The sequence below is a fragment of the Urocitellus parryii genome, chromosome 1 (genome assembly GCF_045843805.1).
Source record: "Urocitellus parryii isolate mUroPar1 chromosome 1, mUroPar1.hap1, whole genome shotgun sequence".
Taxonomy (NCBI): Eukaryota; Metazoa; Chordata; class Mammalia; order Rodentia; family Sciuridae; genus Urocitellus; species Urocitellus parryii.
The window spans coordinates 43126927-43148903 of record NC_135531.1 but is presented as its reverse complement, the minus strand read 5'-3'; the positions used below and the strand labels follow the sequence as shown (position 1 = coordinate 43148903).

Sequence of the window (21977 nt, the reverse complement as noted above, 5' to 3'; positions counted from 1 at the left end):
CAAGCAGTCACCAGAGTGACTTTCATTCTCTTAAATGTAAGCAGAAGGAAAAGTAAGACATTGGCTTTTTTTTTTTTTAAACTGTCACCATAATTATATTTTGGTTACTTACCTCTTCTGACAACTTTTATTTTTCTTTTTTCTCCTCCCCACTTCACCCACCCAGTATTGGGGATTGAAGTATGGAGTGCTACATTGAGCTATATTCCTAGCCCTTTTTACATTTTATTTTGAGAAAGGCCTTGCTTAGTTGCTGAGAATCTTGCTCAATTACTGAGGCTGACCTCAAACTTGGAATTCTCATGTGTCAGTTTCCTGAGTTGTTGGGATTATGGGGCATGCGCCATCATGCTCAGACATTTTGTGTGTGTGTGTGTGTGTGTGTGTGTGTGTGTGTGTCGCGCATGTGCCGGAGGATTGAACCTAGGATACTTGTGCATGCTAGGCAAGTGCTCTGCTACTGAGCTACACTACCAACACTTTGCTGTTTTTAATTATTATTGTTAGATTTTTGGTGCTGAGACTTAAACACAGCCTTGGGCATAAGCCTGTGCTCTATGAGGGAGCCATATCCTTAGCCCCAATTGTATTTTCAAAATTGACTCTTCTATTTGGAATTTTCCCCACTAATAAATAAACAGAGGTAGATTTTCAGATGACCTAATAGAGACTAAATACATACACACATTACATGTCTATTTAGCCCATTGGTAGTCAGAGGGCAAAAAATAACAATTGGCCCATTTTTTTTTAATAGTGTAGCCTATAGATTTCTGGGTTCTTGAGGCTTCTAACCTCCATCTACATCCTTCCCTTCAGGCATTAAGAGGAGAATGTGATACCTGAAATAGTTCACAAAATGAACATAATCCTCCATACTTCATGGGATCTTTTGGTCTGCCAATGGGATCCTTTCATCTTCTAGTCTGTTAAGTTGGATTCTAAGCTTGCAAAAAGTCTCAAAGCCCTGTGTGTCAGGATTTCTCAGACTGCTGCCTGTTACTATTGGCTCTGAGGCAGTGTGTCCTTTAATGATTTGTTACTGTGGGCTTTCTAGTTATATGTCATTCTCTTCTGGGATACTAAAATATCTTATATCCCTATGATGGAATGCTATTCAATAAAAAGGAATAGAATAATTAGCCTGTACAACAGTATAGATGAACCTTAAAGCATTATTTAGTGGAGGTACTGGTATAGTTTTCACTAACATTAGTTCTATAGTTTCTCAGTTTTGTTGGACACCCTGACACCCTGCTGCCAGTCTTTGTAACTAAAACTGTTTCTTAGTATTTCTGTTATAGTTCCAACAAGATCCTGAGTATTTGTGCAAGAGGAAGTTTAAAAAAAAAAAGCTGTAGTATGACCGTGTACTTAGTTATCTTTTCCTATCTCTGGTAAAAGATGAAGTATTTTTGTGGTAGTTTGTGGAAACAATGAGTTGACATATCACATGCTGCCCTTTGAATCATAAATATTCACTGGTAGGAGGAGAAAGCTGTGCTTATTTGTGAATGAATATGAGTTGACCATGTAGGGAATCAAGAGTCTTAAATGGGCCAACTGTGACTACCCATGTGGCCATGATAAAAAGCAGGATGTAGGAATGTAAAATGGTGCAGACTCTTTGGAAAATAGGCAGTTTCTTAAAAAGTTAAAACATAAACTTACTGAATGGCCTAGTAATTCCACTTGTTATCTACCTCTTAGAAATGAAAACATATCTACACAAGGACTTGTATGTTAATCTTCAAAAACGCATTAGTCATAACAACCCTAAACTGGAAACGACTCCAAATGTCCATTAACTGGTGAATGGATAAACCAAATGTGGTATATATGTAAAAGAGGATATTTTAGCAATACAAAGGAACAAAAATGTGTGCTACAACATGGACAAACCTCAAGAACATTATGCTAAGTAAGTTACTTAGAAAATACCGTATGTTATATAATTTAGTTTTTATGAAATGTCCAGAAAAGGCAAATCTGTGTAGAAACAGAAAGTAGATGAGTGGTTATCTGGGGTTAGTGGTGGGAATAGGGACTCCAGTAGGCTCAAGGAAATTTTTAGGGTAATAGAAATGTTCTAAAACTATATTATACTGATGATTGTGTAGCCTTGTAAGTTTATCTAAACCAAGGAATTATATATTTATAGTGGATGTATTTTATTGAATGTATATTATACCTCAAAGTTGTTTAAAAAGGAGAGGGGAATGAAAATGAATTTTGCCAGCTGAAATATCAAGCGAAAAGTTATTTGGAACTTAAGAAATCATGAAAGGGGATTGTCTTAGAGATGCACTTTTTTTCAGATTAAAGAAAAAGGATGTTTGATTTGGATTGATAAAGCAAATCCAGTCCTTTCACTTTTGCCTTGAAATCTAGTAAATGTCAAAAATAATATCAGCTATTTTAAGCGTTAGCATTTTTATACACTTTTGTACACTGTGGCTAGTATAGTGCTGAATAGTGACCTTTTTTGGAGTAGTTAAGAGTATTACTGTTTATATCTTTAATTCCACATAAAAATATGTGCTAGGGAAGCAATTAGAAATGCAAGTTGGGGCTGGGGATGTGGCTCAAGCGGTAGCGCGCTTGCCTGGCATGCGTGCGGCCCGGGTTCGATTCTCAGCACCACATACAAACAAAGATGTTGTGTCCGCCAAAAACTAAAAAATAAATATTAAAATTATCTCTCTCTCCCTCTCTCACTCTCTCTCAAAAAAAAAAAATAAATGCAAGTAAAGATTCATGTTTGGAAATGTTTACCACAACATCATATAGGTTAACCAAAGCAAAAAACAATATATGTGCTCTCCAGTTATGGAGACTTGTTAAATTAAGTTTCTTTTAGTTATGTCTCTTATGGTTGTAAAGAATAGATAGATACCCTTTGTAACTAGCTTAAAGTAAAATTACACTTTGTTGGAAAGGATGTAAGGCACTTCAATAACCTCAAACAAGAAGATCAGTGAGGCATTTTGTCAATGGGAAACCAAAGCTACTTTGTCCATTTCATACTTTTTAAAGGATCGGGCTAGTGACTTCTTCCTCTACACACCTGCTTTATCTTCTGCCCTCTTGTATATAGCCCATTGCTGTTGGCCAGCTCAGATGGATTCAGTCTTTGTGCCAATCCCAAGTTTCCAGAATTGGAATCTGAAGTAGCTCATCTTTTTTGAGTTCTAGGTGGGTCAGTGAACAACTTGCTCTCTGGTCTTCTTTTCCATCCCCTTTTGGGATGTCTACAAGCAGGTTTAAATAGTGAAAATGAAATGTCATTGGGCAAGACGTTGGTGTCATGCATGGCATAGGCTTATATGGGAGATGACAAATATTGATTATTATCAATTTTAAAAATATCTTTGAGGCCTTCTGTGATGCAGTCTCTTCATTTAAACTCCAGAGAGTAGAGTATATTTTAGTAGCTTTGCGCTTTTGTTCTTATTCCTTATATAAAACGTCAACAGTCTGTTTTCCACCTTTTCTTCCTTATTGTAAGTTTATTTATTTAGTTTTTTACATCTAGCATTTACTCTACATATGGCTTTGGGAACCTTGTAACATCTTCAAGACTTAAAGAGTCAATGATTGTTAGCAAATTGGCTAATGTAAAGTAATAAACTTTGGTTCATATATTCAGTCTCTAAATGAAAAATGGAGAGAGAAGTAAAAGAGCTAGCAGGAAAAGAAATGTGATCACTTGTACTCCTTCGTTTTGGTCCTTGTTGGTTGAACAAATTTGGTATTTGTGATATTTTCAGGCAGAGTAGCAGTACCGGTCCTTCGTTGTCATTCATTCTTTAGGGCCGTAGTGAAAGTGATAAAAATCATAAATGAGCATCAAGTCTTTTTGCCTCATGGAGAGAGAGAGCACCTGAATCTGCAGTGAGCATGGTAGCTTAGTGTGGTTATAGTATACTGCAGGGAGCATTGGACGCTTAAAGGGGAGAACCTTTCAAACTTGGATCAGACTTGGATCAGTCTTGAAGCAGATCTTATATTGAGGGTTTCTGCTAAACTGCATTCTTTTACAAAGCAGCTCTAGTCAGTATGCTGCCATATTAATCAGTTAACTAGGTTCAGTGAAGTAAAGGATAATTGAATTCTTAAAGTTCTTATTTAGGCTTAAGTTAGGCACTTTAGGAAGTGAGTGTGAGGCATATTTACAAAAAACATTTATGAAGAAAACAACTGTATTTTGGGTGGTTTTGTGTTTGATGCCATTGTCCATCTTTTCTTAAGATATCTGGCTTGAGTTCAAATTCCTTTTCATAGTAGCTCCAACCTGCTCTGGATAGTAATGAAGAGATCAAGTTTTATTTAGATACTCTGATAGCTAGTGAGCATGAGTTAGCCAAATGTGGTAGTTTCAGGGATAAAAAGGAAATGTCAAATGTTTTCCTTTTGGAAGCAAAGTCCATGACAGATTGGTTTAGAAAATAGTCTTGAAAACCTGGTGATTAAAAAACAAGAGCATGAGAAGAGATTTTTCCCAAATACATTTGTGTATCGGGCAGACATAAGAGTGGAAGATGCTTTTTGTTAAATTTGTTAATAGAGGACTTTGAAGCTTTGTTTTCTGTAGAAAAAACCACCTTTATCCTAAACTGTAATCCTTCTAATTTCTGTTGCATGCATTGCTGCATTTCCTTTTTATGTATGTGCTCACTTATTTTCATGGCAAATGCATTTTTAAGCATCTGCTGAGATTGTTGCCGTTAATCAGTTTTGATAATTTTTAATGATATTTTCATTTATTCCCTTTTGCTAGCTGGATTGCCTTTTGCAATTCTTACTTCAAGGCATACCCCCTTCCAACGAGGAATGTTCTGTAATGATGAGTCCATCAAGTACCCTTACAAAGAAGACACCATACCTTATGCGTTATTAGGTGGAATAATCATTCCATTCAGTATTGTTGTCGTAAGTTAAATCCACTTTTCCAACTTTTGGGTGCTTAGCTTAATTTTGAGTTAGTCTGTTAATGATTAAATAGCGAGTTTTGTTTTTACCTTTAATTGAAGATTTATTTGATCAAGATAATCTGAGCTGCTTTTAGTGAGACCAGAAGATAACAGTGTTTAATTAGAAGAGCCTTATTGAGTATGTATAGATTTTATGGTGATGTTTTTCATTCAGTATGATTATTAGAGCTCTGATTTGCCATTGTTTCAGTAGCAGTGTGATATAGTCAAATGTTATAGCAATGTGTTCTACTATACTTTATACAGAGTATTTTATAACTCATTGTATCTGTGTGTATATACATATATACTTACTCTCTTTAGTCACTGAGTTCTAGAAAAGAAAATCTGCTAACTAATGGTAAAACTTCATTCAACCCACGTTTACTTTAAATAATTTTTAGACAACACCATAAATGGGAGATAAAAAGTTCCATAATTAGCGGTGAATATGAAGGAATTTTTACTGGTACTGAAAACAAGACTGTGTCTTTCAGTCACAATGGTAGCTGTTGTTTTCTAATATTTCAAGTGAAAATGCTTAGAGAGTATGGCCCTAGGGAGAAGAATTCAGTAATTAAACTAAATGATTTAAAAAATTTTTTTATTCAGAATTCTGACTTAATTCAACAGTTTTGTGCTCCATACTTCTAGCTTTATAGAAACCAGAAGATGTAGTTCTATGCAAGAGAAAGATCAACAAGATTATATATATATAATCTTATTTGTTTTGGGAGTTTATTTATTTTTGGTCCTGGGGATTAACCCAGGGGTACTTTACCACTGAGCTACATACACAGCCTTTTTTATTTTTTGTTTTTGTTTGGTACCAGGGATTGAATCCAGGGGTGCTTAACCACGGGGCCACATCCTCCACCCTTTTTTATATATTTTATTTAGAGACAGGGTCCTATTGAGTTGCTCAGTGCCTCACTAAGTTGCTGAGGCTGGCTTTCTACTTGAGATCCTCATGCCTCAGCTTCCTGAGCCACTGGAAGTGTGCGCCACCACTCCTGGCTATTTTTTGTTTTTGAGACAAGGCCTAAGTTGCTGAGACAAACCTTGAATTTGCGGTTAGCCTCCCAAATTGCTGGGATTGTAAGTGTGCACCATCATACCCAGCTTGGGAGTTGATTTTTAAAAACATACTTAATTCAGAAATATAATGTCTTAAGAATGATCACTAGATTATTAGCAATGAAAGTTAACGTATTCATACATTTGGTGCACACTAAAGAAAACCACCTCTACTATATAAATGTTTGTCTTACAAGAATGTGAGCTTCTCAAAGGCAAAGATGATATTTTGTTTGTCCTCACCACTTGCATATATCCTGGCATGTCCTAGGTGTTTACATGAAATTTTGTATTATTGAAACTATGGAGTAATTTGGAGTAACTTGTGACTTTCCTACAGTATGGTTAAGTTTTAAGAAATCAGGGATTCCTTTAATCTTGCCAAGTCTTTATACTTCCTTTTGCTGTTAAAAGAGAGATCAGCCTATAATTTTTCCATTAAGGAGGGAGTAAGTTTTTTTTTTTTTTTGAGATAGGGTCTGAAATGTTTTTTACTATTTTAACATAAGCCATGAAAAAGTTACCTTCACTTTGAATAAGATGACATTCATATGAGTATAGATTTCTGAAAATAGCAGATTATTTAAAAGTAGTCTAAAAATACTATTTTCATATCAGCAGTATCAGCAAAGACAAACTCTGCTTAAGGTGGTAGTTTCATGTACTAATTTAAAATAATTGCAGTTATTTATTAACTCAGCTTCTTTCAGGCAATGCTTGGTTAGACTTGTATATATTTAATTTTATTTATTAGAAAATAAGTCATCTTTTAAAAAGTAGTGATTCACACATCATACCAGGCATTGACATGACTTGCAAAAACGATCCATAATTATATGAGTAATTGAGGGAGTGTGATAGAGAACCAACAGTAATATAGTTTCTCAGAAGACAAAGAATGTCAACAAGAAGGAAATGATCAGTGAAGCCAAATACTACAAAAAGTCAAAGTAAATGAAAGTTGACAAAAATGTGTTCAATTTGATGATGTATTTTTGGCTTTTCATAAAGATTCAGTAGAATAAAGGAATAGAGGCAGAGCCATTTGGAAAGGAATGGAAGATATGGAAATGTATCAGTGATTTTGGACTGTTCTTTTGAGAATGTAGGCCCTGATTGAAAGATTTGAAGCTATAGAGATAATAGAGACATACACTCTTGGTTATTGGAGATATAAAGCAGATGGTGAGAGACTACTGTTGGGACATAGGTTTAAAAAAGTTGAAATGCTGATTTATATAATTATTGTCTTTGATCTTCATAAGTATTTTGATTTTCTCCCCCAAACTTTACTTTTTTAATGGTTCATCATATTTTTAGAGTGTAAAAAACACATGAGAAGATTTCTCAGTTCTAAGATTAATTGGGCCACAGTTGTCTTAGGTATAGATTTCACCAAAAGTTAAGAATTAGCATAAATGACTCAAAGAACAGAATCAGGTATTATAATGAAACCAAAAAAATAAGGCTGTCTTGTGTACGTCAAAGGGACGGATATATCTCTACACCTAATTCTGAAGACTTGACTTAGAACTTCTTTTTTTTTTTAAGTATTTATTTTTTAGTTTTTGGCGGACACAACATCTTTGTTTGTATGTGGTGCTGAGGATCGAACCCAGGCCGCATGCATGCCAGGCGAGCGCGCTACCGCTTGAGCCACATCCCCAGCCCCTTGACTTAGAACTTCTATATTGTCTGTTTCTCTCCATAAAGAGAGAGCACATGTTTTAAAAAATGATGTGGCTAGGTGCAGTGGCGCATGCCTGTAATCCCAGAAACTTGGAGTCTTAGGCAGGAGGATTGCAAGTTTGAGATCAGCCTAAGTAAGTTAAACCTTGTCTCAAAGAAATGAACAGGGCTGGGAATATAGTTCAGTGGTAGAGAGCTCCTGGGCTCAATCCCCAGCACCAAAAAAAGAAAAAGATGTAAGTTAACCTGATGGTTACCAGCTTTAATTTAACTCCCTTGCCCAGCCATCCCAATAGTAGTGGTTTAAGTTTCAGCTTCTTTAGATCAGTTTGGTAATCTGTGCCATTGCTTCAAGTGTTCCCAGCAAACTGATTTTCTGTCATCAGTGGCAAGCACAGAGAGTGGGTGGCCCTAAGCAATAATGATTATGACTAGGGACACTCACAAAACTCAGCACCTGTTTCTGGAAAGTAGTTGATTGCTTAAGGAGAACAGCTGACAACTGAGATGTGGAAGTTTCCACTGCTAAAATTGTGGTCAAGATAGTTGATAAGCTGATTTTAAGTCCTTTGTGTATATCAACAGCTGACAACTGAGATGTGGAAGTTTCCACTGCTAAAATTGTGGTCAAGATAGTTGATAAACTGATTTTAAGTCCTTTGTGTATATCAACCTTAACCACAATTTTAGCAGTTGAAACTTCCACGTTTCATGTCAATATTTATAGCGGCTCAATTCACAATAGCTAAACTATGGAACCAACCTAGGTGTCTCTCAATAGAATGAATGGATAAGGAAAATGTTGTATATATACTCAATGGAATATTACTCAGCTTTAAAGAAGAGTGAAATTATGACATTTGCCAATAAATGGATGGAGTTGGAGAATATCATGCTAAGTAAAATAAGCCAAAAGCTGAATGTTTTCTCTAGTATTTGGATGCTAATTCACAATAAGGCAGGGACAGAGGTGACATTAGAGAAGAATAGTGTTACCTTAGATTAAGTGGGGGGGGCAAGGGAGAGGATGTGGGGATAGGAAAGATAGTAGAATGAAACAGACATTATTACTTTATGTATATATGTGATTGCATGACCAATGTGATTCTGCAACATGTACACTCAGAAAAATGAGAAATTATATCCCATCTATGTATGATATATCAAAGTGCATAAATGCATTCTACTGTCATGTATAACTAATTATAACATTAAAAGTTCATTGAAAAAGATAGTTGATATGTTTTTAACTATCAAGGTCAATTCCAAAATGAAACATTAGAGAAGTCATTCTGACTACTAATCTATTAGGAATTACTGGGACCCCTAATAACCTAAGGAGGAGGCCGTGTGTGTGTGTGTGTGTATGTGTGTAATATATTATATATACTTTTTAGGGCTACTGGAGGCAGGCAGGGATAACCCAAAACAAAATTGGGAAGGTATAATGTCCTCAGAAGTACACATAGTTCTCCTCTCCTGTGACCTGTTCTCAGGAAAGGGTCTGATCAATTCATTCACATTAAGGACTATAATAAGGACTATATATCTGTGGTGCTTAAATATATTTAAAGGGATTTGACTTTTACCCAAGAGATAGTAACTTCAGTTAAATTTGACCATCTGCTTTGTTTAGGTAACTGTGTTGGTATTAGTTTTATACTGAACAATTAAGAAATCCTTTTGGGGTTTTGTATCGTCTATTTGTCAAAGTTATAACGTTCTAATTGTGGAATTATAGGAGCCATGAAATCCCTTTTGGGAGACAACCATGTATTTCAGCTATGGTAAGGCTAACCCTAAAGGTAGTTTTTTTAAAAAATAAAAAAAAGAGAAAAAGACCTAAAAATAGAGTAAGGACTACTAATAAAGCATGGGAAGCGTAAAAGGGAGGGTGGACGTGATCAATGCACAGTATACACATGCATAGAAATACCACAGTGAAATCCATTAATTTGTATAATTCATATGTATTAATAACTTTAAGAAAACAGCTAATCCTCACTAATTGGAAATATTTGAATGCTTTGTAACAAATTTAAGAGGAAGCAAAAAAAACTAGTGTATATCTCAAGTGAAACTTCTTTATTTATAACCCTGGGCCTCCCCAGTGCAAATTAGTAGGGAGAGTGTTTCCTATTTGCTTAGGTTTCAGGAAGGTATAGTGTATCTTATCATCCTATTTAACCAGGAAATGTTATTTTTTATAACATTGCCATTTAGTATCCTTTGGGTTTCTAAAGGTATTGGTTTGTGAACTTGAAAAGCCCTTGGAAAAGTTTTTATACCTTTTAACTCATTTTGTTGGTGTGCTTTCCCATGTTCACAGACACAACTAAAATTGGGGGAAGTTCATAAAATAGTTTATGGGAAGGCCTTAACTCCAATTTCACAAAAGTCAGTGGAAAACAAAGAGGAAAGATTTGCTTGAAATGTTTCTTTGGGGGAAGGGGAAGAGAGTATATGTCTGGTCTTTTAAAATGAGACCCATTATGGGAGACTAGCTTAAAGACTCCTGGAAGATAGGACTTCAAATGCTGTTAGTTCAATCTCTGTCTTCTGGACCTTCGGTATCAGTCTTACATCCTTTTGTTTAATTAGATTTTTTTGTTCCCTAAAACTGTTCTACCCTTTTTAATATGATAGATATCTTCAAAGGAATGTTTGAAAAAATGAAGACTGTCACAGATAAGTGCTTATTACATATAGGGAGAGTCTAATTGGGGAAGTTGTGTTCTTTGAATAAGCCATGGTCTATGCCCTCTAGGATACATCACTGTCTACTTATCAAAATCTCACTTTATTTGAATACAATGAAAGAAATAAGCTCTTTCAGGTATTTTGAAATGTGGCTCAGTCGTGGTTAATGTAAGCAGTGTCCATAATTGACCTGACACATTTTTTTTTTTTTGGTGGTTCAGATTCAGATATCTTAATTTGACTCTCCATTTGTAAAGGAAAAAAAGGGGGGGGGGATGGGGTGTTTTTAAACAAAGATCTTATTTTGATTTATCATTTTATTTTCTATTTTTTATTTAAAGTGCCTGCTTACAACTTTAATATATTATTTTTCTTTCTTTCTTTTTCAGATGCTTATTGGAGAAACTCTGTCTGTTTACTTTAAACTCTTGCACTCAAATTCCTTTATCAGGAATAGTTACATAGCCACTACTTACAAAGCCATTGGAACCTTTTTATTTGGTGCAGCTGCTAGTCAGTCCCTGACTGACATTGCCAAGTATTCAATAGGAAGACTGCGACCTCACTTCTTGGATGTTTGTGACCCGGATTGGTCAAAAATCAACTGCAGTGATGGCTATATTGAGAACTACATATGTCGAGGGAATGCAGACAAAGTTAAGGAAGGCAGGTGAGTGTTAAGTCTGTAATGCTTGTTTCATTTTGGGTATTCTTGGACTGGAAGGTTTCACTGATTTGGAACACAAGCCATTGGCTAGCTGAAAAAAGAGAGAAGGTAGTGTAATCACTGGGAGTGAATTGAAATCATATATGTACAAGTCTTGTATTCTATTCTTTTTTCCTCTTTATTTTAAAAATATTTTTAATTTTTAAAACTTTGTTCTTTTTAGATGTACAAGACAGTGGAGTATATTTTGACATATGTATGTAGAGTATAACTTATTCTGATTAGGTCATTTTTCCTCTTTTAACTGTGTTTTTTTTTATCAATTTAAGAGCATTTTACTGAAACTATTTTCATTGCCAGTGTGTAAGAATGTAAAATGAACTATATAGATCATGTAGGCCAGGGTCAGCAAACTTTAAGATGCCAGATTAAAAATATTTGAGGATTTGGAGGCCATATGTTCTTTCTCACAAATATTGAACTCTGCCATTATAGCAGAAAGGAAGCCATAGGTAAATGAATGTGTGGCTGTGATCCCATAAAACTTTATTTATACAAAATAAAACTGTGATAGAGTGCCAGGGATCCCAGCAGCCTGCAGCAGGGCCCCGGAGATCCAGGCCAACTGATTCGCGTGGCCTGCCCTGCGGCTACAGAAGGCGTGGCGCCTCAGTGAAGCCATTAATTGGCAAGCAGGGAGGTTAGGGAAGGCCATTAGGTGGAATCCCACCAGCCAAGCCCACACGGACCCTTGGGCCGAGCACGGGATCTCAGAAGGGGAAGGAAGCGGTACAGTCCCATCCCCCACAGCGGACACTCCACCGAGGCAGTCAGCGGCCACCATCCGGGAAAGCTGAAGGATACACCGCCACTCTCCTTCAGAGTGCAACATCAAAACAGCGGACACTCCATCCAGGCAGTCAGCGGCCACCATCCGGGAAAGCTGAAGAATACACCACCACTCTCCAACAGCTTGCAACATCAAAACAGCCAGCAGCAGGACCCCGGAGATCCAGGCCAACTGATTCGCGCGGCCTGCCCCGCAGCTACAGAAGGCGTGGCGCCTCAGAGAAGCCATTAATTAGCAAGCAGGGAGGTTAGGGACTGCCATTAGGTGGAATCCCGCCAGCCAAGCCCACCGCCCACGCCCAGAACAGGCCCAGCGACCTGCCAGCATTGTAGTCACGACACCCCAATTGGAATAGGGACAGAGCAGAGCCGCCTTCCACTCCCGGAACAGGCCCAGAGAGCCGCCAGCGTGGTAGACACGTCACCCCAATTGGAGTAGGGGCACAGCCGCCACCCGCACCTGTAAGGGAGACTTTTCAAGTATACAAGAGCAACATAAATAAATAGGGGGTAAATTTCAAAACACAACAGTTGCACCAAGCAGAAAGAAACGCGAGCAGTATGAAAAGACAAGGAAAGAAAGGACCACAAGCAATGCAGGTCAACTCAACTTTAGAAGAGGTAATAGGTGCAACAGATGGAATATCAGATAAAGAGTTCAGGATATATATGCTTCAGATGATCTGGAGTCTCAAGGAAGACATGAGACAACAAAATCAGACAATGAAAGATCACATTGACAAACAAATCCAGGAAGTAAAAGATCAATTTCACAGGGAGATAGAGGTAATAAAAAACAAACAAATTGAAATTCTAGAAATGCAGGAAACAATAAACCAACTTAAAAACTCAATTGAGAATACTACCAGCAGAGTAGATCACTTAGAAGAGAGAACATCAGACAATGAAGACAAAGTATTTCAACTGGAAAAGAACATAGACAGCTCAGCAAGTCTGCTAAGAAACCATGAGCAGAACATCCAAGAATTATGGGACAATATCAAAAGACCAAATTTAAGAGTCATTGGGATACAGGAAGGCACAGAGCTCCATTCCAAAGGAATAAACAGTCTATTCAGTGAAATAATATGAGAAAACTTCCCAGAATTGAAGATTGAGACAGAATCCCAAATCCTAGAAGCCTACAGGACGCCGAATGTGCAAAATCATAAGAGATCCACACCTAGACACATTATAATGAAGATGTCCAACATACAGAATAAGGAGAGAATTTTAAAAGCTGCAAGAGAAAGAAAGCAGATTACATTTAGGGGTAAACCAATCAGGATAACAGCTGATCTCTCAACACAGACTCTGAAAGCTAGAAGATCCTGGAATAACATATTTCAAACACTGAAAGACAATGGGCTCCAACCAAGAATCGTGTATCCGGCGAAATTAAGCTTCAGGTTAGAAGATGAAATTAAAACCTTCCACAATAAACAAAAGTTAAAAGAATTCGCAGCTAGAAAACCATCTCTTCAAAAAATCCTTGGCAAAACATTACAGGAAGAGGAAATGGAAAATAACATTGAAAACCAACAATGGGAGGTAGGACAGTAAAGGGGGGAAAGTAGTCAAAGAGGATAACAAATCAGGTTTAGTAACATCAATAAACAAATATGGATAGAAGAACAAACCATATCTCAATAATAACCCTAAATGTTAATGGCTTAAACTCACCAATTAAGAGACACAGGCTAGTAGAATGGATCAAAAAACAAGACCCAACAATATGCTGTCTACAGGAGACGCATTTGATAGGAAAAGATATACATAGACTGAAGGTGAAAGGTTGGGAAAAATCATATCACTCATATGGACCGCGGAAACAAGCAGGAGTGTCCATACTCATATCTAATAAAATAGATTTCAAGCCAAAGCTAATCAAAAGGGATATAGAAGGACACTTCATACTGCTCAAGGGAACCATACACCAACAAGACATAACAATCATAAATATATATGCCCCAAATAATGGTGCAGCTGTGTTCATCAAGCAAACTCTTCTCAAGTTCAAGAGTCTAATAGACCAACATACAATAATCATGGGAGACTTCAACACACCTCTCTCACCACTGGACAGATCTTCCAAACAAAAGTTAAATAAGGAAACTATAGAACTCAATAACACAATTAACAACCTAGACTTAATTGACATATATAGACTATACCACCCAACATCAAGTAGCTACACTTTTTTCTCAGCAGCACATGGAACCTTCTCAAAAATAGACCATATACTATGTCACAGGGCAACTCTTAGACAATACAAAGGGGTAGAGATAATACCATGCATCTTATCTGATCATAATGGAATGAAACTGAAAATCAATGATAAAAGAAGAAAGGAAAAAGCAAGCATCACCTGGAGAATGAACAATAGGTTGCTGAGTGATCAATGGGTTTTAGAAGACATCAAGGAGGAAATTAAAAAATTCCTAGAGTTAAATGAAAACACAGACACAACATATCGGAATCTATGGGACACATTGAAAGCAGTTCTAAGAGGAAAATTCATTGCTTGGAGTTCATTCCTCAAAAAAAGAAAAAACCAACAAATAAATGATTTCATACTTCATCTCAAAATCCTAGAAAAAGAAGAGCAAAACAACAGCAAAAGAAGTAGAAGGCAAGAAATAATTAAAATCAGAGCTGAAATTAATGAAATTGAAACAAAAGAAACAATTGAAAAAATTGACAAAACTAAAAGCTGGTTCTTTGAAAAAATAAATAAAATTGACAGACCCTTAGCCATGCTAACGAAGAGAAGAAGAGAGAGAACCCAAATTACTAGCATACGGGATGAAAAAGGCAATATCACAACAGACACTTCAGAAATACAGAAGATAATCAGAAATTACTTTGAATCCTTATACTCCAATAAAATAGAAGATAGTGAAGGCATAGATAAATTCCTTGAGTCCTATGATCTGCCCAGATTGAGCCAGGAGGATATAGACAACCTAAACAGACCAATAACAATAGAGGAAATAGAAGAAACCATCAAAAGACTACCAACTAAGAAAAGCCCAGGACCGGATGGGTATACAGCAGAGTTTTACAAAACCTTTAAAGAGGAACTAACACCAATACTTTTCAAGCTATTTCAGGAAATAGAAAAAGAGGGAGAACTTCCAAATTCATTCTACGAGGCCAACATCACCCTGATTCCGAAACCAGACAAAGACACATCAAAGAAGGAAAACTACGGACCAATATCTCTAATGAACCTTGACGCAAAAATCCTCAATAAAATTCTGGCGAATCGGATTCAAATACATATCAAAAAAATTATACATCATGATCAAGTAGGATTCATCCCTGGGATGCAAGGCTGGTTTAATATACGGAAATCAATAAATGTTATTCACCACATCAATAGACTTAAAAATAAGAACCATATGATCATCTCAATAGATGCAGAAAAAGCATTCGACAAAGTACAGCATCCCTTTATGTTCAAAACGCTAGAAAAATTAGGGATAACAGGATCATACCTCAACATTGTAAAAGCAATCTATGATAAGCCACAGGCCAGCATCATTCTGAATGGAGAAAAATTGAAGGCATTCCCTCTAAGATCTGGTACAAGACAGGGATGCCCTCTCTCACCACTTCTGTTCAACATAGTCCTCGAAACACTGGCCAGAGCAATTAGACAGTCAAAAGAAATTAAAGGCATAAAAATAGGAAAAGAAGAACTTAAATTATCACTATTTGCAGATGATATGATTCTATACCTAGCAGACCCAAAAGGGTCTACAAAGAAGCTATTAGAGCTAATAAATGAATTCAGCAAAGTGGCAGGATATAAGATCAACACGCATAAATCAAAGGCATTCCTGTATATCAGCGACAAATCCTCTGAAACGGAAATGAGGACAACTACTCCATTCACAATATCCCCCCAAAAAATAAAATACCTGGGAATCAACCTAACAAAAGAGGTGAAAGATTTATACAATGAAAATTACAGAACCCTAAAGAAAGACATAGAAGAAGACCTTAGAAGATGGAAAAACATACCCTGCTCATGGATAGGCAGAACTAACATCATCAAAATGGCGATATTACCAAAAGTTCTCTATAAGTTCAATGCAATGCCAATCAAAATCCCAACAGCATTTCTTGTAGAAATAGATAAAAGAATCATGAAATTCATATGGAATAATAAAAGACCCAGAATAGCAAAAACAATACTAAGCAGGAAGTGTGAATCAGGCGGTATAGCGATACCAGACTTCAAACTATACTACAGAGCAATAGTAACAAAAACAGCATGGTACTGGTACCAAAACAGGCGGGTGGACCAATGGTACAGAATAGAGGACACAGTAACCAATCCACAAAACTACAACTATCTTATATTTGATAAAGGGGCTAAAAGCATGCAATGGAGGAAGGATAGCATCTTCAACAAATGGTGCTGGGAAAACTGGAAATCCATTTGCACCAAAATGAATCTGAATCCCTATCTCTCGCCGTGCACAAAAGTTAACTCAAAATGGATCAAGGAGCTTGATATTAAATCAGAGACACGGCATCTGATAGAAGAAAAAGTTGGTTATGATCTACACGCTGTGGGATCGGGCTCCAAATTCCTCAATAGGACACCCATAGTGCTAGAGTTAACAAATAGAATCAACAAATGGGACTTACTCAAACTAAAAAGTTTTTTCTCAGCAAAAGAAACAATAAGAGAGATAAATAGGGAGCCTACATCCTGGGAACAAATCTTTACTCCACACACTTCAGATAGAGCCCTAATAACCAGAATATACAAAGAACTCAAAAAATTAGACAATAAGACAACAAATAACCCAATCAATAAATGGGCCAAGGACCTGAACAGACACTTCTCAGAGGAGGACATACAATCAATCAACAAGTACATGAAAAAATGCTCACCATCGCTAGCAGTCAGAGAAATGCAAATCAAAACTACCCTAAGATACCATCTCACTCCAGTAAGACTGGCAGCCATTAGGAAGTCAAACAACAATAAGTGCTGGAGAGGATGCGGGGAAAAGGGCACTCTTGTTCATTGCTGGTGGGACTGCAAATTGGTGCAGCCAATTTGGAAAGCAGTATGGAGATTTCTCGGAAAGCTGGGAATGGAACCACCATTTGACCCAGCTATTCCCCTTCTCGGTCTATTCCCTAAAGCCCTAACAAGAGCATGCTACAGGGACACTGCTACATCGATGTTCATAGCAGCTCAATTCACGATAGCAAGACTGTGGAACCAGCCTAGATGCCCTTCAATAGATGAATGGATAAAAAAAATGTGGCATTTATACACTATGGAGTATTACTCTGCATTAAAAAATGACAAAATCATAGAATTTGGAGGGAAATGGATGGCATTAGAGCAGATTATGCTAAGTGAAGCTAGTCAATCTTTAAAAAACAAATACCAAATGACTCCTTTGATATAAGGGGTGTAAACAAGGACAGGGTAGGGACGAAGGGCTTGAGAAGAATATTTACAGTAAACAGGGATGAGAGGTGGGAGGGAAAGGGAGTGAGAAGGGAAATTGCATGGAAATGGAAGGCGATCCTCAGGGTTATACAAAATGTCATATAAGAGGAAAGGAGGGGTAAGTCAAGAGAATACAAATGGAAGAAATGATTTACAGTAGAAGGGGTAGAGAGAGAAAAGGGGAGGGGAGGGGAGGGGAGGGGGGATAGTAGACAATAGGACAGACAGCAGAATACATCAGACACTAGAAAGGCAATATGTCAATCAATGGAAGGGTAACTGATGTGATACAGCAATTTGTATACGGGGTAAAAGCGGGAGTTCATAATCCACTTGAATCAAACCGTGTAATATGATGTATTAAGAACTATGTAATGTTATGAATGACCAATAAAAAAAAAAAAGAAAAAAAAAGAAAAAGGGAAACCTAGACATGAAAAAAATAAAAAATAAAAAAAATAAAACTGTCCCAGGAGTCAGTTTGCTCAATCCTGATCCGATCCAACCATTCTATGAAGCTCTGCTAGATCTTGTAGTATTCTTAGAGTATATTTTTGTAAGGGGAGGTTCACATCATGACAGTTCTTGGTCCTCAGGTTTCTGCTTCCTACTCCTTTTCCTCTTCCTCCTCCTCATTGAGATTAGAATCCAGGGCCTTATCATGCTAGGAAAGTACTCTCTCACTTTCTATACCCCCAGCCCAGGTTGCCTTCTTATACACCCTCATTAAAGTACTTTTTGTATTCCAAATTACTGTTAGCCATGAATAAAATACAATATTTAACCTGGGCATGGTGGTGCATGCCTGTAATTCCAGCGGCTCAGGAGACAGAGGAAAGAGGATTGCGAGTTCAAAGACAGACTCAGCAAAGGCAAGGCACTAAGCAACTCAGTGAGACCCTGTCTCTAATAAAATACAAAATAGGACTAGGGATGTGGCTCAGTAGTTGAGTGCCCCTGAATTTAATCCCTGGTTACCTGCCCCCAACCAAAAAAAAAGAAAAAAAGAAATACAGTATTTAGAATTCCTTTAATTTATAGATGAGGTTAAAAAAACAGACCCAGTAACATTAAGTGAATCCATAGTTGCCAGCAGAGCCAATTCTTCAAGTCTCAGAATTGCCAGGCTTGTCTTTTCTGTATGGTTACCTTCTTATATTTTAAGATAGCTATTAATTTCCCTTACTTGTTCATCATCCAGCAAACATTTTTTTCTGGGTGAAGCATCCTTTGATTGTTTTATAGGATTTCAAGATACTTCATTGTCTTTGTTCTCTTGTAAGCAATATAGGCCTGCAGATAGCAGTTTTTGCATTTAGTGTGGATGAAAAAAACACCTTATTTAGCTAGAGTATAAACTATGCCCTATGCTAGGGATTTGGCAGTGAACAAGACATTTCGGGCTGCCATTTTTTTAAAAAATATTTTTCAGTTGTTGATGGACCTTTATTTAATTTATTTATATGTGGTGTTGAGAATAAACCCAGTGCCTCATACATACTAGGTGAGGGCTCTGCCACTGAGCTACAACCCCAGCCTTTGGGCCCCCATTTTTGTGGAAGAATACTCATATTAAACAAATGATGAGAATGGAAGAGGACCTTCCTGGTGATGATGAGGTTGAAGAATGGAGAGCTCATGCTACTGAATGGCAAGCTTTGAGGTGATAAGGAGAACTGATATGGATGTAAAGACTTAAAGGAGGGAAAAGTGAGTGAAGAGGTAGCAGTTGAAAAAAGAGAAGGTGATATTTTTAGGTAGCAGATGATATTTTTTATTTGATCTCAGGTGAGGGGTAGAGTAAGAGCAGTCCAGAAATGGCTTTGAGAAGTAATGAAGATACTAATATTAATACTGGACTCTTAAGGAGATCTCTTTTGCTGCTTTGATAGAACTAAGGGACCAAGCAGACCTAGGAAAAGGCTCTTTAATTGGATGACTCATAGATAAACTTTCAGGGAAGAGTTGGAAGACACAGGAAACGATAGAGGACTTTAACAATAGAAGTGGAATTCCAGAGTTTGTGGTGGTGGGGTTGGGATGGAGGGAATGATCAAATGATTTGCTGGGAACTGAGGAACCTTACTGGAACTGAGGCTGAAATTTAGGACAAATTATAGAGAATAACTGAGTAAAAACAGCATGAGAAACAAAGTTAGTAGAATAAAATTATCAGTTTCTTCTTTCATTTGAAGTTTAACTATACAGCCTCATAAAAATACCATATGGATTTAAATTGAAGAATGAAAACTACCTTTAAGAATTTAGCTCACAAAGGAAAAGAAAAACACAGCTGCTCCTTGACTTATAATGGGGTTATGTTATAATGAACCCATCATTATTGTTGAACCCTGACACAAAGAAAAGACCACCTACTCCAATTTTAAATCAAATTAAAGCAAGCTTGTATTTGTGTACACAAAGGGAGCTGATCATCGGCTGTCTCTCTTAACACGGCTAGAGACCAGCCCCCCAGCTCTTCAAGAATGAGATTTTATAGCACAAAAAGTTGCAAAGGGGTGTCTTGAGAACTTATAGATAACAGGACTTTGATAACCTACTATCTGCCTTTGTATTATGCTTATCAAAGTATCATAGTAGGTTAATGATCCACATGGCATGATATTTCAAGGTAGGGAGTAAATTCAGATCCCAACATCAGAATTTATGAGATGCCGCTAAGGTTTCAGAGAGGGTTTTTATCTGGTCAGGGAAAACCAGGCATGGGTGAGTTCAAGGTATGGGCAGGAATTCTAAACAAGTTTAGCAATCGCAGTAATTTATAGTAAAACAGAAATTAACTTTTCTTGACTTTGTGACAAAATGACTCCCAATCTTAAGATGGAATTAGGCTGGGTTCATCAATTAACTGAAAAGTAAAAAATGCATTTAATATATCTAGTCTATTAAACATCTGAGCTTAACAACAGAGTATTCTGTAGAATATCAGTTGTTTACCTTATTGGTCATGTGACTAACTGGAAGCTATGGCTCTCTGCTGCCCAAAATCATGACAATATTATACCACATAGTGCTAGCTTGGGAAAGAACAAAATCTGAAGTCCAGTTTCTACTGGATGAGTGTTGCTCCCACAGTATTATAAAGTTGAAAATTGTAAGTCAAACCTTTAAAAGTTTAGAATGGTCTGTATATATTAGCTGAATCACCTTTTAAAATAAGTGTCATTTAGGTGTATTTCACATAAATTAAAACCTATCCACCTTAAGTGTACACTTAGATAAGTTTTATGTATAAAGGTGTTTACCATGATAATCAAGATTTTGAATATTTCTATTTAAAGTTTGCTCCTGAGCCTTTGCTGTCAATTCATACTCCTGTTTGCAATCCCCAGATGTACTTTCTGTTCTTATGGTTTTGTGTGTTCTAGAATATTGTATAAAAGCAATTATGTGGTGATCACTATTGTGACTGCCTTCTTCATGTTGGTTTTGTGATTCATTCATGTTGTACTTCTCTCTCATTTTCTCTCTCCCTCTCCCTCCCCTTAGTCTCTCTAGTCCTGCCTCCCTTTTTCCTTTCCTTCATTGCTAAGGTGTATTAGATTGGATGCATGTGTCACAGTTTGCTTATCTATTCATCAGAATGTTGATGGACTTTCAGGTGGTTTCTAATTTGGGGCTATTAAAAGTAAGGTGCTATGAACATTTGTGTATAGGTTATACACTTTCATTTCTCTTGAATAAATATTTGAGAGTGGAAATTCTGGGCCATTCAGCCAGCATATGTGTGTTTCTAAGAAGCTGTTAGACTTTTCTACCATGGCTGTACCATTTTGCACTCCACAAAAACTGGAGTTCCAGTTAATGCCACATCTTTGCAATCATTTATTATTGGTTAGTCTTTTATACATTCTAGAAGGCTTTAGATAGTCTTTTAGACATTCTGTGTTCTTCTGAGTTAACTTTTGGTATAATGTGAGGAAAGAGTCACAATTTATTGTTTCTCCATTGACTATCCAGTTATTTTAGCATTATTGATAAAACTATCCTTTTCACAAATTATCTTACCACCTTTTTTGGAAAACAGTCAACCATATAAATGTGAGTCTGTTACCAGACTACTTCTGTTTTATTTATTTCTTTGCCTCTCTTTATGCCAAGATTATACTGCAATTTAGTATTAAAATAAGATAATGCAGTGGCACATGCCTGTAATCCCAGCAACTCGGGAGGCTGAAACAGGAGTATTGTGAGTTCAAAACCAGCCTTAGCGTTGGCAAGGCACTAAGCAACTCAGACCCTGTATCCAAATAAAATACAAAATAGGGCTGTGGATGTGGCTCAGTGGTTGAGTACTCAATTCCTGATACCAAAAAAAAAAAAAAAGATATATCCTTTTACTTTGTCCTTTTTAAAGCTTGTTTTGTCGATCGTCTTTTCCTTCTTTTTTTTAATTTTTTTTTTTTTTAGTTGTAGATTGACACAATGCCTTTATTTATTTTTATGTGGTGCTGGGGATCAAACCCAGTGCCTCACTCAGGCTAGGCAAGCGCTTTACCACTGAGCCACCACCCCA

General features: G+C 36.8%; 1 protein-coding gene across 5 annotated transcripts in view; it reads left to right on the top strand.

Annotated features, from left to right (window-relative positions):
• Positions 1 to 21977, top strand: part of Plpp1 (phospholipid phosphatase 1) — a 96645-nt gene that overhangs the window by 53513 nt on the left and 21155 nt on the right. For 2 of the 5 annotated variants that reach the window (XM_077800250.1, XM_077800254.1), the window contains exons 2-3: positions 4781 to 4932; positions 10829 to 11109. In XM_077800250.1, coding sequence (XP_077656376.1) covers positions 4781 to 4932; positions 10829 to 11109 — 433 coding nt within the window. Of the gene's footprint in view, positions 1 to 1793; positions 1922 to 4780; positions 4933 to 10828; positions 11110 to 21977 lie in introns of those variants that run through there. The other 3 variants (XM_077800249.1, XM_077800259.1, XM_077800252.1) reach the window with 2 other exon arrangements.